The 13390-nt window shown below is 49.5% G+C and overlaps 1 protein-coding gene across 2 annotated transcripts in view; it reads left to right on the top strand.

The window, feature by feature from the left end:
- The first annotated feature begins 4875 nt into the window (after positions 1-4875).
- The window catches only part of CSF2RA (colony stimulating factor 2 receptor subunit alpha), a 12941-nt gene continuing 4426 nt past the window's right edge, over positions 4876-13390 (top strand). The window contains exons 1-2 of one of the 2 annotated variants that reach the window (XM_026452081.2): positions 4889-5016; positions 8613-8676. In XM_026452081.2, coding sequence (XP_026307866.1) covers positions 5007-5016; positions 8613-8676 — 74 coding nt within the window. In that variant the 5' untranslated portion in view covers positions 4889-5006. Of the gene's footprint in view, positions 5017-8612; positions 8677-13390 lie in introns of both variants that reach the window. The other variant, XM_026452080.2, reaches the window with a different exon arrangement.

Here is a 13390-nt window from a genome sequence, read left to right as displayed (position 1 = left end):
CATGTTGGCCAGGCTGGTCTCGAACTCCTGACCTCAAGTGATCCACCGTTCTCGGCCTGCCAAAGTGCTGGGATTACAGGCGTGAGCCGCTGCGCCCGGTCAGAAACAGGTTTTTTGTTTTGTTTTGTTTTGTTTTGTTTTATGTTTTCAGATGGAGTTTCACTGTGGTCGCCCAGGCTGGAGTGCAGTGGCACGATCTGGGCTCACTGCAACCTCCGCCTCCTGGGTTCAAGCGATTCTCCTGCCTCAGCCTCCTGAGTAGCTGGGATGACAGGCACCTGCCACCACGCCCGGCTAATTTTTGTATTTTTAGTAGAGATGGGGTTTCTCTATGTGGGTCAGGTTAGTCTCGAACTCCTGACCTCAGGTGATCCACCCGCCTCGGCCTCCCAAAGTGCTGGGATTACAGGCATGAGCCACCGCGGCCGGCCCAGAGCTTTTTTGTTTTATCTCTGCAGTCCCCAACTCCATCTTCCCCCAGCCCACCTCCTCCTTCACCTGCTTCTAGCCCCTTCCAAGAAAGCAGATGTCAATAAGGAAAGCTAAAGGGAAAATTCCAGCTGGGAATTGCCAAGGGCCTCTCCCTCCCATTCTATTCAAAGTTGCTTCTTTGCTCACTGAGATAGATGCATATGTAACTGCCACCTTTAGAGAGACTGACCAGGAACTGAGGCTAACCAGAAACTCAAAGGAATGCAGCCATTTGGGAGACAGACATGGGCGGATCACCTCAGGTCAAGAGTTCGAGACCAGCCTGGCCAACACGGTGAAACCCCGTCTCTACTAAAAATACAAAAATTAGCCGGGCGTGGTGGCGCGTGCCTGTCATCCCAGCACTTTGGGAGGCCTAGGCGGGTGGATCACCTGAGGTCAGGAGTTCGAGACCAGCCTGGACAACATGGTGAAACCCCCGTCTCTACTAAAAATACAAAGAAAAAATAATTAGCCAGGTGTGGTGGCAGGTGCCTGTCATCCCAGCTATTTGGGAGGCTGAGGCAGGAGAATGGCTTGAACTCGGGGGACGGAGGTTGCGGTGAGCCGAGATCGCACCATTACACTCCAGCCTGGGTGACAGAGCAAGACTCTGTTTCAAAGAAAAAAAATAAAAGCAACCATTTGTCTCTTACCTACCTATGACCTGGAAATGCCCAGCTTGAATCTTCCTGGCTTTGTTTCCAGTGGTCCTGCGTTTCCAGACCCAACCAATGTGCATCTTGCACAAACTTTTATTTGTTTATTTATTCATTATTTATTTATTCTTTGAGACAGAGTCTCCCTCCATCGCTCAGGCTGGAGTGTGATGGCGCGATCTCGGCTCACTTCAGTCTCCGGCTCCCTGGTTCAAGTGATTCTCCTGCCTCAGCCTCCTGAGCAGCTGAGATGACAGGTATCTGCCACCATGCCCGGTTAATTTTTGTATTTTTAGTAGAGACGGGGTTTCACCATGTTGGCCAGGCCGGTCTTGAACTCCTGACCTCAGGTGATCCGCCTGCCTCGGCCTCCCAAAGTGCTGGGGTTACAGGCACGAGACACCGCCCCTGGCCCATCTTGCATATGTTGATTGATTTCTTATGTCTCCCTAGAATGTATAAAACCCAACTTTGAGGCCAGGTGCAGTGGCTCACACCCATAATCCCAGCACTTTGAGAGGCTGAGGTGGGCAGATAGCCTGAGGTCAGGAGTTGGAGACCAGCCTGGCCAACATAGTGAAACCCCATCTCTACTAAAAATACAAAATTAGCCAGGCCTGGTGGTGGCATGTGCCTGTCATCGCAGCTACTCAGGAGGCTGAGGCAGGAGAATAGCATGAACCCGGGAGGCGGAGGTTGCCGTGAGCCAAGATCGCACCACTGCACTCCAGCCTGGATGACAGAGCAAGACTCCGTCTGAGAAAAAACAAAAGAAAAATTCTTAGGGTGCTTTGTGAGGGTCTGATGAACAGAATTGAATGGATCTGGCTCTAAGCTGGGAGTGAGCCATGAGTTACGAGCCATTATAGATGCGTCTTGGTGTATATCTGGAGAACCATCTGGTTGAACTCCTGGGAGTTTAAAGTTCTCTACATCGATGGTGAAACTCAGAAACAAGGTCTGAGCCATTGACAAGAAGAACTATAATGGTGTCAGTTCCAGCAGCCTTAGTGAACCATCTGGTTGAACTCTTGGGAAGATACACTTCTCTACATCAATGTCCAAAAAAAGATATGAGCCATTGACAAGAAGATCCACCATGGTGCCCAGTTCCAGCAGCCTGGGTGAAACATCTTATTGAGCTCTTGGGAAGACAAACTTCTCTACATCAATGTCAACAGGAAGATATGAGCCATTAACAGTAAGATCCACCATGGTGCCAGTTCCCGCAGCCTGGGTGAGCCATCTTGTGAAGTTTTTGGGAAGATAAACTTCTCTACATCAATGTCAACAGGAAGATATGAGCCTTTGACAAAAAGATCCACCATGGTGCCCATTCCAACAGCCTGGGTGAGCCATCTGATTGAATTCTTGGGGAGATAAACTTCTCTACATCCATGTCAGCAACAAGGTACAAGTCATTGACAAGAAGATCCACCATGGTGCCCAGTTGCAGCAGCTTTGGTGAACCATCTTGTTGAGCTTTTGGGAGCATAAACTTCTCTACATCAATGTCAACAGGAAGATATGAGCCTTTGACAAGGAGATCCACCATGGTACCATTTCCAGCAGCCTGGGTGAGCCATCTTGTGAAGTTTTTGGGAAGATAAACTTCTCTACATCAATGTCAACAGGAAGATAATAGCCATTAACAGTAAGATCCACCATGGTGCCAGTTCCAGCAGCCTCGGTGAAACATCTTGTTAAGTTTTTGGGAAGATAAACTTCTCTACGTCAATGTCAACCAGAAGATATGAGCCTTTGACAAGAAGATCCACCATGGGGCCAGTTCCCACAGCCTGGGTGAGCCATCTTGTGAAGTTTTTGGGAAGATAAACTTCTCTACATCAATGTCAAAAGGAAGATAATAGCCATTGACAAGAAGCTCCACCATGGGGCCAGTTCCAGCAGCCTGGGTGAAACATCTCAAGTTTTTGGGGAAGATAAACTTGTCTACATCAATACCAACAAGAATGTGTGAGCCATTGACAAGAAGATCCATCATGGGGCCAGTTCCAGCAGCCTTGGTGAGTCATCGGATTGAGCTCTTGGGAAGACAACCTTCTCTACATCGATTCTGGAGAGATGCAGTGTGGTATGGTTTGGATACGGTTTGTTCGGTCCTGTCAAGTTTCATGTTGAAAACTTGAAACCCCCAGTGTGGTAGATGGGGCCTGGTGGGAGGTGTTTAAACCACGTGGGCGAATCCCTTATGAATGGCTTGGTCCTGCCCCCCTAGTAATCAGTGAGTTCTGATTCTCAGTTTCCAGGAGAACTGGTTGTTGAAAAGAGCCTGGCACCTCCACCCCTCTCTCTCTTTCTTCCTTTCTGCCCATGTGGTCTCCATACACAATGTCTTCCCTTCACCTTCTGTCATGATTGGGAGCAGCCTGATGCCCTCACCACAAGCAGATCCAAGCACCATGCTTCCTGGACCACCTGGAGAACCACCATGAACCAAATAAATGATCTCTCTCTCTCTCTCTCTTTTTTTTTTTTTTTTTTTTGAGACAGAGTCTCACTCTGTCACCAGGCTGGAGTGCAGTGGCGCCATCTCAGTTCACTGCAACCTCTGCCTCCCTGGTTCAAGTGATTCTCCTGCCTCAGCTTCCCAAGTAACTGGGATTACAGGTGCACGCCACCACGCCCAGCTAATTTTTGTATTTTTAGTAGAGATGGGGTTTCACCATGTTGGCCAGGATGGTCTCGATCTCTTGACCTCATGATCCACCTGCCTCGCCTTCCCAATGTTCGGGATTACAGGTCTGAGCCACCGCACCCGGTCAATGATCTCTTCTTTATCAATTACCCAATCTCAGGTATTCCCTTACAGCAACATGAATGGAGTAAGACACAGCTCCTGCAGGAACAGGGAGGCTAAGACAGTGGAGGTGCAGCCTGTGCAACCGTCTTTCACCTTTGCTGATGTTGCTATTTCAGGTGTCATTTTCCACTGCATTTGCATGAAGCCCTATGCTTTGTTTAGGCGCCAACTCTTTGTATCATAACACATCTCTAGTCTGCTTGGTTCTTTTTTTTTTTTTTGAGACGGAGTTTTGCTCTTGTTGGCCAGGCTGGAGTGCAATGGCACCATCTCGGCTGACTGCAACCTCCACCTCCCGGGTTCAAGGGATTCTCCTGCCTCAGCCTCCTGAGGAGCTGGGACTACAGGCACCTGCCACCACACCCGGCTAATTTTTGTTTTTGTTTTTGTTTTTTTTTAGTGAGCCGCTGCCCCTGGCTTGCCTGGTTTTTCTTACGACTTTGTAGATAGCACAGAAGGCATCTGGGTTTGTGTGTGTGCAAGTGTGTGTGCAGGTGTGTATGTGCCAATATGCTTGTTTGTGCAGAGGCGTGTGCAGATGTGTGTGTAGTTGTGTGTACGCGCATGTGCACTGCGTGCAGGTGTGTGGGGATGTGTGTGTGCAGGTCTGTGTGTGCAGACATGCATGTGTATGCAGGTGTGTGCGTGGACACATGTGCATGCAGGGGTGTGTGTTTGCAGATGTGTGTGCAGATGTAAGTGTGTAGTTGCGTGTATGCACATGTGCACTGTGTGTGCAGATGTGTGTGCAGACACGCATGTGCGTGCAGTTGTGTGTGTGTAGACATGCATGTGTGTGCAGGAGTGTGTGTCTGTGCACGCAGATGTGTGTGGGACTCACACTTGAGCCGTTCAACGGGGCCACTCTTTGGAGACGAGGTCAGGAGCCAATGAACTCACGGAGTCATTGCAAGTTTCCCAATCCTATGAAATGAGGAAGTGGAGGAGGGAGGGGCAGGGAGGACATGAGGAGACAGAAGAGCTCTAAAGGGAGCTAACCCAGAAGCGGGACTGTCCGAGAGAAGAAAAGCAAGTGAAACGAAAGGAAGCGGATGCCGCGGGGTAAGCCGAGTTCTCTCATTCTGTGGTCTTTGAACATGTCGAGTCACCAGGGTCCCTGTTTCTGCTGTGTCTGTCGATCTAAAAGAAAGAGACGGAGCCACAACATAAGAGTTCAAAGGTTGACTGGAGCCAAACGGGGGACAGGAGCCTGGAAGACCGAGACCCAAGGAAAGTTGGGATCTGAGTTGTATTCTGCCTTTATTATAAGGTTTTTAAGGCCAAAAAAAAAAAAAAGAGGGAGTTGTTGTTGGAGGACAGGGAGGAGGTTTCTGTGAAGCTGTGTGCTGGGAATTCTTGTTGGTTTACAGAAAAAAAAACAATTGATTAATGATTGGCTATACATTGCTAAGCTCCAGGCCGTTAGGGTGTAGTGTCTAGTACAGAATTATTACATTCATTCATAGCTATTTGTGGCATCTGGAAGCCGCCTCAAGAGATAAACGCGGCCGGGCACAGTAGCTCACGCCTGTCATCCCAGCACTTTGGGAGGCTGAGGCGGGCGGATCACCTGAGGTCAGGGGTTCAAGACCAGCCTGGCCAACATGGAGAAACCCCATCTCTACTAAAAATACAGAATTAGCCGGGCGTGGTGGTGGTGGGCACCTGTCATCCCAGCTACTCAGGAGGCTGAGGCAGGAGAATGAATCGTTTGAACCCGGGAGGCAGATCTTGCAGTGAGCTGAGATTGCACCACTGCACTCCAGCCTGGGCAACAAGAGCGAGACTCTGTCTCGAAAAAAAAAAAAAAAAGAGACGAAAAGAGATTAACATAGAGCTGAAACTGGGAGGGGAGTGTGATGGTGTTACTAGTTACTAGAAAAGCGTCCTGATCCAGACTCCAAGAGACGGTTCTTCCATCTTGCACCAGAAACAATTTGAGGCAAGTTCACATTGCAAAGTGAAAGCAAGCTTATTAACATAGTAAAGGGGGGCCGGGCGCGGTGGCTCACGTCTGTCATCCCAGCACTTTGGGAGGCTGAGGTGGGCGGATCGCCTGAGCTCAGGAGTTCAAGACCCGCCTGGCCAACATGGCAAAACCACATCTTTATTAAAAATAAAAAATATTAGCCAGGCGTGGCAGTGTGTGCCTGTAATCCCAGCTACTCGGGAGGCTGAGGCAGGAGAATCGCTTGAACCCGGGAGGCGGAGGTTGCAGTGAGCCGAGATCGCGCCACTGCACTCCAGCCCTGGGCGACAAGAGTAAAACTCCGTCTCAAAAGAAAAGATAACTAAAGAAAAAAATCACAGGGAGATATGCTGCAGTGCAAGGGTTTCTGATAAAGGATTCATCTTTGTCACGTCTATCTTTTGCAATCATCAATATTATCTTTTGGTTTTTTTTTTTGAGACCGTCTGGCTCTGTCACCCAGGCTGGAGGGCAGTGGTGCAATCACGGCTGACTGCCGTCTCGAATTCCTGGGCTCATACGATCCTCCCATCTCTGCCTTCCGAATAGCTGGGACAAAGGCGAATGCCACCATTCCTGGCAGATATTTGTATTTTTGTAGGGATGTGGGTTTCACTATATTTCCCAGGCTGGTCTTGAACTCCTAGACTCAATCTGTCTTCGTGCCTCAGCCTCCTAAAGTGGTGGGATGACTGGCGTGGGCCACCGCCCCTGGCCCGATATTTTTATCATTTTTAAAGCAAAACGTATTCTTACACTAGGAAGGCTTTTGTTCTGAAGATATCAAGACATCAGGAGTTTCCTGTGTCGGTTCAGTCCTGGGTCTATTTAGTAAACAGTACTCATCTATTCACACATCTTGTGTCGGGGAATGGCTGACCTCCAGGGAATGCCGCCCAGCCTGTCCCAGCCGCCTTTTTCCCAGCCCCCATTCAAGATGAAGTCCTTCTAAGCCGGTACGGTGTGATCCCAGAACTTTGGGAGGCTGAGGCAGGTGGATAACCTGAGGTCGGGAGTTCGAGACCAGCCTGGCCAACACGATGAAACCCCATGTCTACTAAAAATACCCAAAATTAGCCGGGCGTGGTGGCGGGTGCCTGTAATCCCAGCTACTCGGGAGGCTGAGGCTAGAGAATCGCTTGAACCTGGGAGGTGGAGGTTGCCGTGAGCCAAGATCGCACCACTGCACTCCAGCCTGGGTGACAGAGCGAGACTCCATCTCAAAATAAATCAATAAATAAACATTTAAGGCTAGGCATGGTGGTGCACACCTGTAATCCCAAAAATGTGGAAGGCTGAGGTAAGAGGATTGCTTGAGGCCAGGAATTCCAGACCAGCCTGGGCAACATAGTAAGATCCCACACCCCACGTGCATAAAAATATTAAATTATTACACATTTTAAAAAGACAGAAATGAAGCATCTTAGATACCACCGAGATTGGGGTAGTAAGAATCTGGATTTGAACCGCTTATTGGGTGTTTTACAGGTGTGCTAAATCAGATTTCATGCTTTTTGTTAAGACAGAGTCTCGCTCTGTCGCCCAGGTTGGAATGCAGTGGTACGATCTCGGCTCGCTGCAACCTCCGCCTCCTGGGTTCAAGCGATTCTCCTGCCTCAGCCTCCCGAGTAGCTGGGATTACAGGCGCCCGCCACCACACCGGGCTAATTTTTGTATTTTTAGTAGAGACGGACTTTCACCGTGTTGGCCAGGATAGTCTCGATCTCCTGACCTCAGGTGATCCGCCCGCCCGGGTCTCCGAAAGTGCTGGAATGACAGGCGTGAGCCACCGTGCCCAGCATCAAAGGGTTTTTAATTAAAAATCCTCATTATACCGCGGAGCCCTGTTTTGGGGTGAAACATCATGATTTCCCTCAGTCTCCATCATTCTTGCTTTGAATCCGAGAAGGAAGCGAGGCAGCCTCTATTTTAGGATCAGCCGAAAATTTCCAGAAAGGGGAAAGAAAACCCATTCTGTAAACACAAAAAAGAAGAAGAGAAAGAAAAAAGGATAAGCAGTACATATCAAACGCAAAAATATTGCATAATTTTCCATGAGCGCAAAATGTCCTGTTAAACCAAAAAAAAAAAAAAAAAAAAAAAAAAAAAAAAAAAAAAGGGGTAATAAAGACAAGGCTTAGTCCATTTAGAGAGTTTATTTTGCCGAGGTTAAGGACGTGGGCCTATGGCAGAGCCTCAGGAATTCGTGATGACAGGTGCTCAGGGCACAATTTGCTTTCGTATTTTTCTGGGGGGACGGGGATCCAGTCTTGCTCTGTCACCCAGGCTGGAGTGCTAATGGCACGATCTCGGCTCACTGCAACCTCCACCTCCCGGGTTCAAGCGATTCTCCTGTCTCCTGCCTCAGCCTCCAGAGCAACTGGGATTACAGGTGCCCGTCATCACACCCGGCTAATTTTTGTAATTTTAGTAGAGACAGGGTTTCACCATGTTGGCCAGGCCGGTCCCGAACTCCTGGCTTTAAGTCATCCACCAGCCTCGGCCTCCCAAAATGCTGGGATTATAGGCGTGAGCCACCGCGTCCGGCCCTGGTATGTAATTTTAAAAATCTTTGTAGTACCTTATTTATGAATAAAATGGGAGGCAGGTTTGCCTGAGCCAGTTTCCAGTATGACCTTTCTCTTGCCTTTGTGATGTTAGGGTCCTGAGATTTATTTACCTTTCACAGTTTACAGCAGGAAAAGCCGTGGAGACAGCCGATTCGAGAAGCGGAGATGCTTGCATAGAACCCTGTATGTGCTTCCTTTGGGCTGTCGGTAATGTGGTTGGGGATTTTTTTTTAAGTGAAGTCTAAAGAACTGAAATGTTTGGCTCCGTAATGATGAGCCAGGATAGAAGTGAGAACTCAGGGCGGAAGAAGCTGAATGAGGAACTGTCTGACCTATGACAAATTTAACATGTCAGCGCACATCCTCCTGACAGTGCACATCCCCCTGAGGCAGCGTGACGGGGTCCCCAGGCAGAAGAGACACATGAACCTGTCAAAAGAGAGAGAGAGAGAGAGAGAGACGGCCAGGCACGATGGCTAATGCCTGTAATCCCAGGACTTTGGGAGGCTGAGTTGGGGGGATCATGAGGTCAGGAGTTCGAGACCAGCCTAGCCAATATGGTGAAACCCCATCTCTGCTAAAAACACAAAAATTAGCTGGGCGTAGTGGCGCGTGCCTCTCGTTCCTGCTACTCAGGAGGCTGAGGCAGGAGAATCGCTTGAACCCGGGAGGCAGAGGTTGCAGTGAGCCGAGATCGCGCCACTGCACTCCAGCCTGGGTGACAGAGTGAGAGTCCGTCTCAAAAGAACAAAAAAAGAAAAACCAGCCAAATACTGCAAAAATATTTAAAGAGGTTTATTCTGAGCCAAATATGAGTTACCAAGTCCTGGGGAAAACAGTCTGAAGAGATCCTGAGAACACGTATCCAAGCTGGTTGGGCTGCAGCTTGGTTTTATATGTTTTTGTTGTTTGTTTGTTTATTTATTTTACTTTTTATGTTATTTTATTTTTTTCAGAAGAAGCCTCACTCAGGCTGTTAGGCTGGAGTGCAGTGGCGTGATCTCAGCTCACTGCAACCTCCATCTCCCGGGTTCAAGCAATTCTCCTGCCTCAGCCTCCCGAGTAGCTGGGACTACAGGTGCCCATCACCATGCCTGGCTAATTTTTGTAGTTTTAGTAGTGACAGGGTTTCACTATATTGGCTAGGATGGTCTCAAACTCGTGACCTCATGTGATCTGCTCACCTCGGCCTCCCAAAGTGCTGGGATTACAGGCGTGAGCCACCGTGTCTGGCTATTTTATTAGTTTTATTTGTTGAGACAGAGCCTCACTCTGTTGCCCAGGCTGGAGTGCAGTGGAGCAATCTCAACTCATTGCAACCTCTGCCTCCGGAGTTGAAACGATTCTCCTGCCTCAGCCTCCCAAGTAGCTGGGATTACAGAGGTACACCACCACACCTGGCTAAATTTTGTCTGTCTGTTTTTGTTTTTCAGTGGACACGGCGTTTCACCATGTTGGCCAGGCTGGTCTCGAACTCTTGACCTCACATGATCTGCCTGCCTCAGCCTCCAAAAGTACTGAGATTGCAGCTGTGAGCCACCACACCCGGCCAGTAGCTTGGTTTTATGTTTTGTTTGTTTGTTTTGTTTTTTGTTTTGTATTTATTCATTTATTTATTTTTAATTTTTGGAGATGGAGTCTCGCTCAGTTGCCCGGGCTGGTGTGCAGTGGCATGATCTCAGCTCACGGCAACCTCTGCCTCCCGGGTTTCAATGATTCTCCTGCCCTAGCCTCCCGAGTAGCTGGGAGTACAGGCACCCGCCACCACACCCGGCTAAGTTTTGTATTTTTAGTAGAGATGGGGTTTCACCATATTGTCCAGGTTGGTCTTGAACTCCTGGCCTCCAGTGATCTGCCCACCTGAGCCTCTCAAAGTGCTGGGATGACAGGCGCGAGCCACCGCGCCCGGCCAAGAGACAGTTTTGCAGGTCCATTTCAAAATATGTCAAATAAATATATTTCAGGGTGAAATGCATTTTGCGGTGGCGTATACTGATCTCCCACAGACTTATTTGGGGAGGCATATGCTGGCCTCCTAGAAAGCTTACACAGTAGCAGGTGGGTGTGGTGGCTCACGCCTGTAATCCCACCGCTTTGGGAGGCCAAGATAGGTGGATCACAAGGTCAGGAGATCGAGACCATCCTGGCTAACACGGTGAAACCCCGTCTCTACTAAAAATACAAAAATTAGCCGGGTGCGGTGGCGGGTGCCTGTAGTCCCAGCTACTCGGTGAGGCAGGAGAATCGCTTGAACCCAGGAGATGGAGGTTGCAGTGAGCCGAGATCACACCACTGCACTCCAGCCTGGGCCACAGAGGGAGACTCCATCTCAAAAAAAATAAATAAAAAATAAAAACATAAAAGCTCACGCCGTAGCTGAGAAGATAAGGAAAGGAGGTGAAGAAATGTCAGAAACCTTGGAAGTCGCTCATTATAACCCCTTCCTGCCCCATCACATGGCTCCATTAAGTCACGAAGGGTGCTTGTGTTACAGGAAAGGGGTTCGGATCCAGCCGCCAGGAGAGAGGGTTCTTGAATCTCACGTGAGAAAGAATTCAGGGTGAGTTGGCAGTGCAGAGCCAAAGCCAGTTTATTATGAAAGTAAAATAGTGAAAGAATAGCTACCCCAGAGGCCGGGCGCGGTGGCTCACACCTGTAATCCCAGCACTTTGGGAGGCCGAGGCAGGCGGATCACCTGAGGTCAGGAGTTCGAGACCAGCCCGGGCCAACATGGTGAAACCCCGTCTCTACTAAAAATACAAAAATTAGTCAGGCATGGTGGTGTGTGCCTGTAATCCCAGCACTTTGGGAGGCCGAGGGGGGTGGATCACCTGAGGTCAGGAGTTTGAGACCACCCTGGCCAATATGGTGAAACCCCGTCTCTACTAAAAATACAAAACTTAGCTGGGCATGGTGGTGGGCACCTGTAATCCCGGCTACTTGGAGGCTGAGGCAGTAGAATCGCTTGAACGTGGGAGACGGAGGTTGCAGTGAGCCGCGATGGTGCCATTGCACTCCAGCCAGGGTGACACAGTGAGACTCCGTCTCCAAATAAATAAATAAATAACTCAACCACGAGGGCCGGACGCACAATCACTCACGTCTGTCATCCCATCACTTTGGGAGGCTGAGGCAGGAAGATCACTTGAGATCAGGAGTTTGAGACCAGCCTGGCCAACGCGGTGAAACCCCGTCTCTACTAAAAATACAAAAATTAGGTGAGTGTGGTGGCAGGTGCCTGTAATATCAGCTACTCGGGAGGCTGAGGCAGGAGAATCGTTTGAACCTGGGAGGCGGAGGTGGCAGTGAGCCGAGATCGTGCCATTGCTCTCCAGCCTGGGCGGCAGGGCAAGACCTTTCCAAAATAATAATAATGATAATAATAACAACAACAACAATTAGTAGTAGTACTAGTAGTCGTCGTCGTCGTCGTCCAAGAGAAGTTTGCAAATATCCCAAACATTGAGTGACTCATCAGAGGGGGGCCAGTCTCATGGAACAAGAGCTCTACACCTGTTAATACCACCTGGGGAATTGTATGTGAATCTCAAGGTCAGGCCCCACCCCAACAGAACGTGCATCTCTAGGGTGCCACAGGAGAGTCTGCCCAGCGCCGAGAAACAGTTGCAAGACCCCGGAGCAGGCTCCGAGAAGCGGGGTGCCGCAGTCCACTGGGGGAAGCAGCCACATGCCTATGTCATGTGGGCTAGACATGAGCCGGGGGCAGGAGAAGAAGAAACAGGTGTGGTCTCGATGCTTTTACTTCCCCTTAGCAAGTGAGGTTCCTCTTGCAGAGGAACGGTCTGAGAGACACAATCGTTTTGGTTTTTGTTTTTTTTTAATTTTTGAGTTGCAATCTTGCTCTGTCACCCAGGCAGCAGGGCAGTGGCGGGATCTTGATTCACTGCAACCTCCCGCCTCCCAGGTTCCAGCGACTCTTCTGCCTCAGCCTCCTGGGTAGCTGGGATTAAAGGCGCCCGCCACCACGCCCGGCTAGTTTTTGTATTTTTGGTAGAGACGGGGTTTCACCATGTTGGCCAGGTTGGTCTCGAACTCCTGACCTCGTGATCCGCCCGCCTCGGCCTCCCAGAGTTCTGAGATTACAGGCGTGAGCCACTGCGCCCGGCCGAGAGATGCAATCTTTGAAAGAGAAGGTTTGGAGCAGGAACCACAGGGTGGCCAGGTGATTTCCACCAGGTGCAGACGCTTGACCTGAAGATACTACAAAGGCCCGGCACAGTGGCTCATGCCTGTAATCCCAGCACTTTGAAAAGCTGGGGCTGGTGGATCACCTGAAGTCAGGAGTTCGAGCCCAGCCTGGCCAACATGGCAAAACCCCATCTCTAGTAAAAATACAGAATTAGCTGGGCATAATAGTGGGCGCCTGTAATCCCAGCTACTTGGGAGGCTGAAGCAGGAGAATCACTTGAACCCAGGAGGCGGAGGTCGCAGTGAGCCGAGATTGCACTGCTGCACTCCAGCCTGGAGACAAGAGTGAAAGAAAAAAAAGAAAGAAAGAAATACATTAGTTTGGTCCATACAGGCAGGACATCTCAAAATGGGGGCTTCCAGGTTATAAATGAATTTAAATATTTTCTGGTTGACAATTGGATGAGTTTGTAGCTCCTCCTCCTCCTCTTCTTCCCCCTACTTCTCCCCCTCCTCCTCCTCTTCCTCCTCCGCCTTCTTCTTCTCTTCTTTCTTCTTCTCCTTCCCCTTCTTTCTTCTTCTTCCTCCTCCTTCTCCTCCTCCTTTTTATTCTTCATCCTTATGGGCTTGGATAAAAGTATAATGACATGGATCCAACATTTGTAGAATCATACAGAGTAGCTTCTTTTCTCCTCCTTCCCCTCCTTCTCCTCCTCCTCCTCCTTCTCCTCCTCCTTCTCCTCCTTCT

Source organism: Piliocolobus tephrosceles, chromosome Y, assembly GCF_002776525.5.
Source record: "Piliocolobus tephrosceles isolate RC106 chromosome Y, ASM277652v3, whole genome shotgun sequence".
Classification (NCBI taxonomy): domain Eukaryota; kingdom Metazoa; phylum Chordata; class Mammalia; order Primates; family Cercopithecidae; genus Piliocolobus; species Piliocolobus tephrosceles.
The sequence above is the reverse complement of the archived record's forward strand: the minus strand, read 5'-3'. Positions and strand labels throughout refer to the sequence as shown.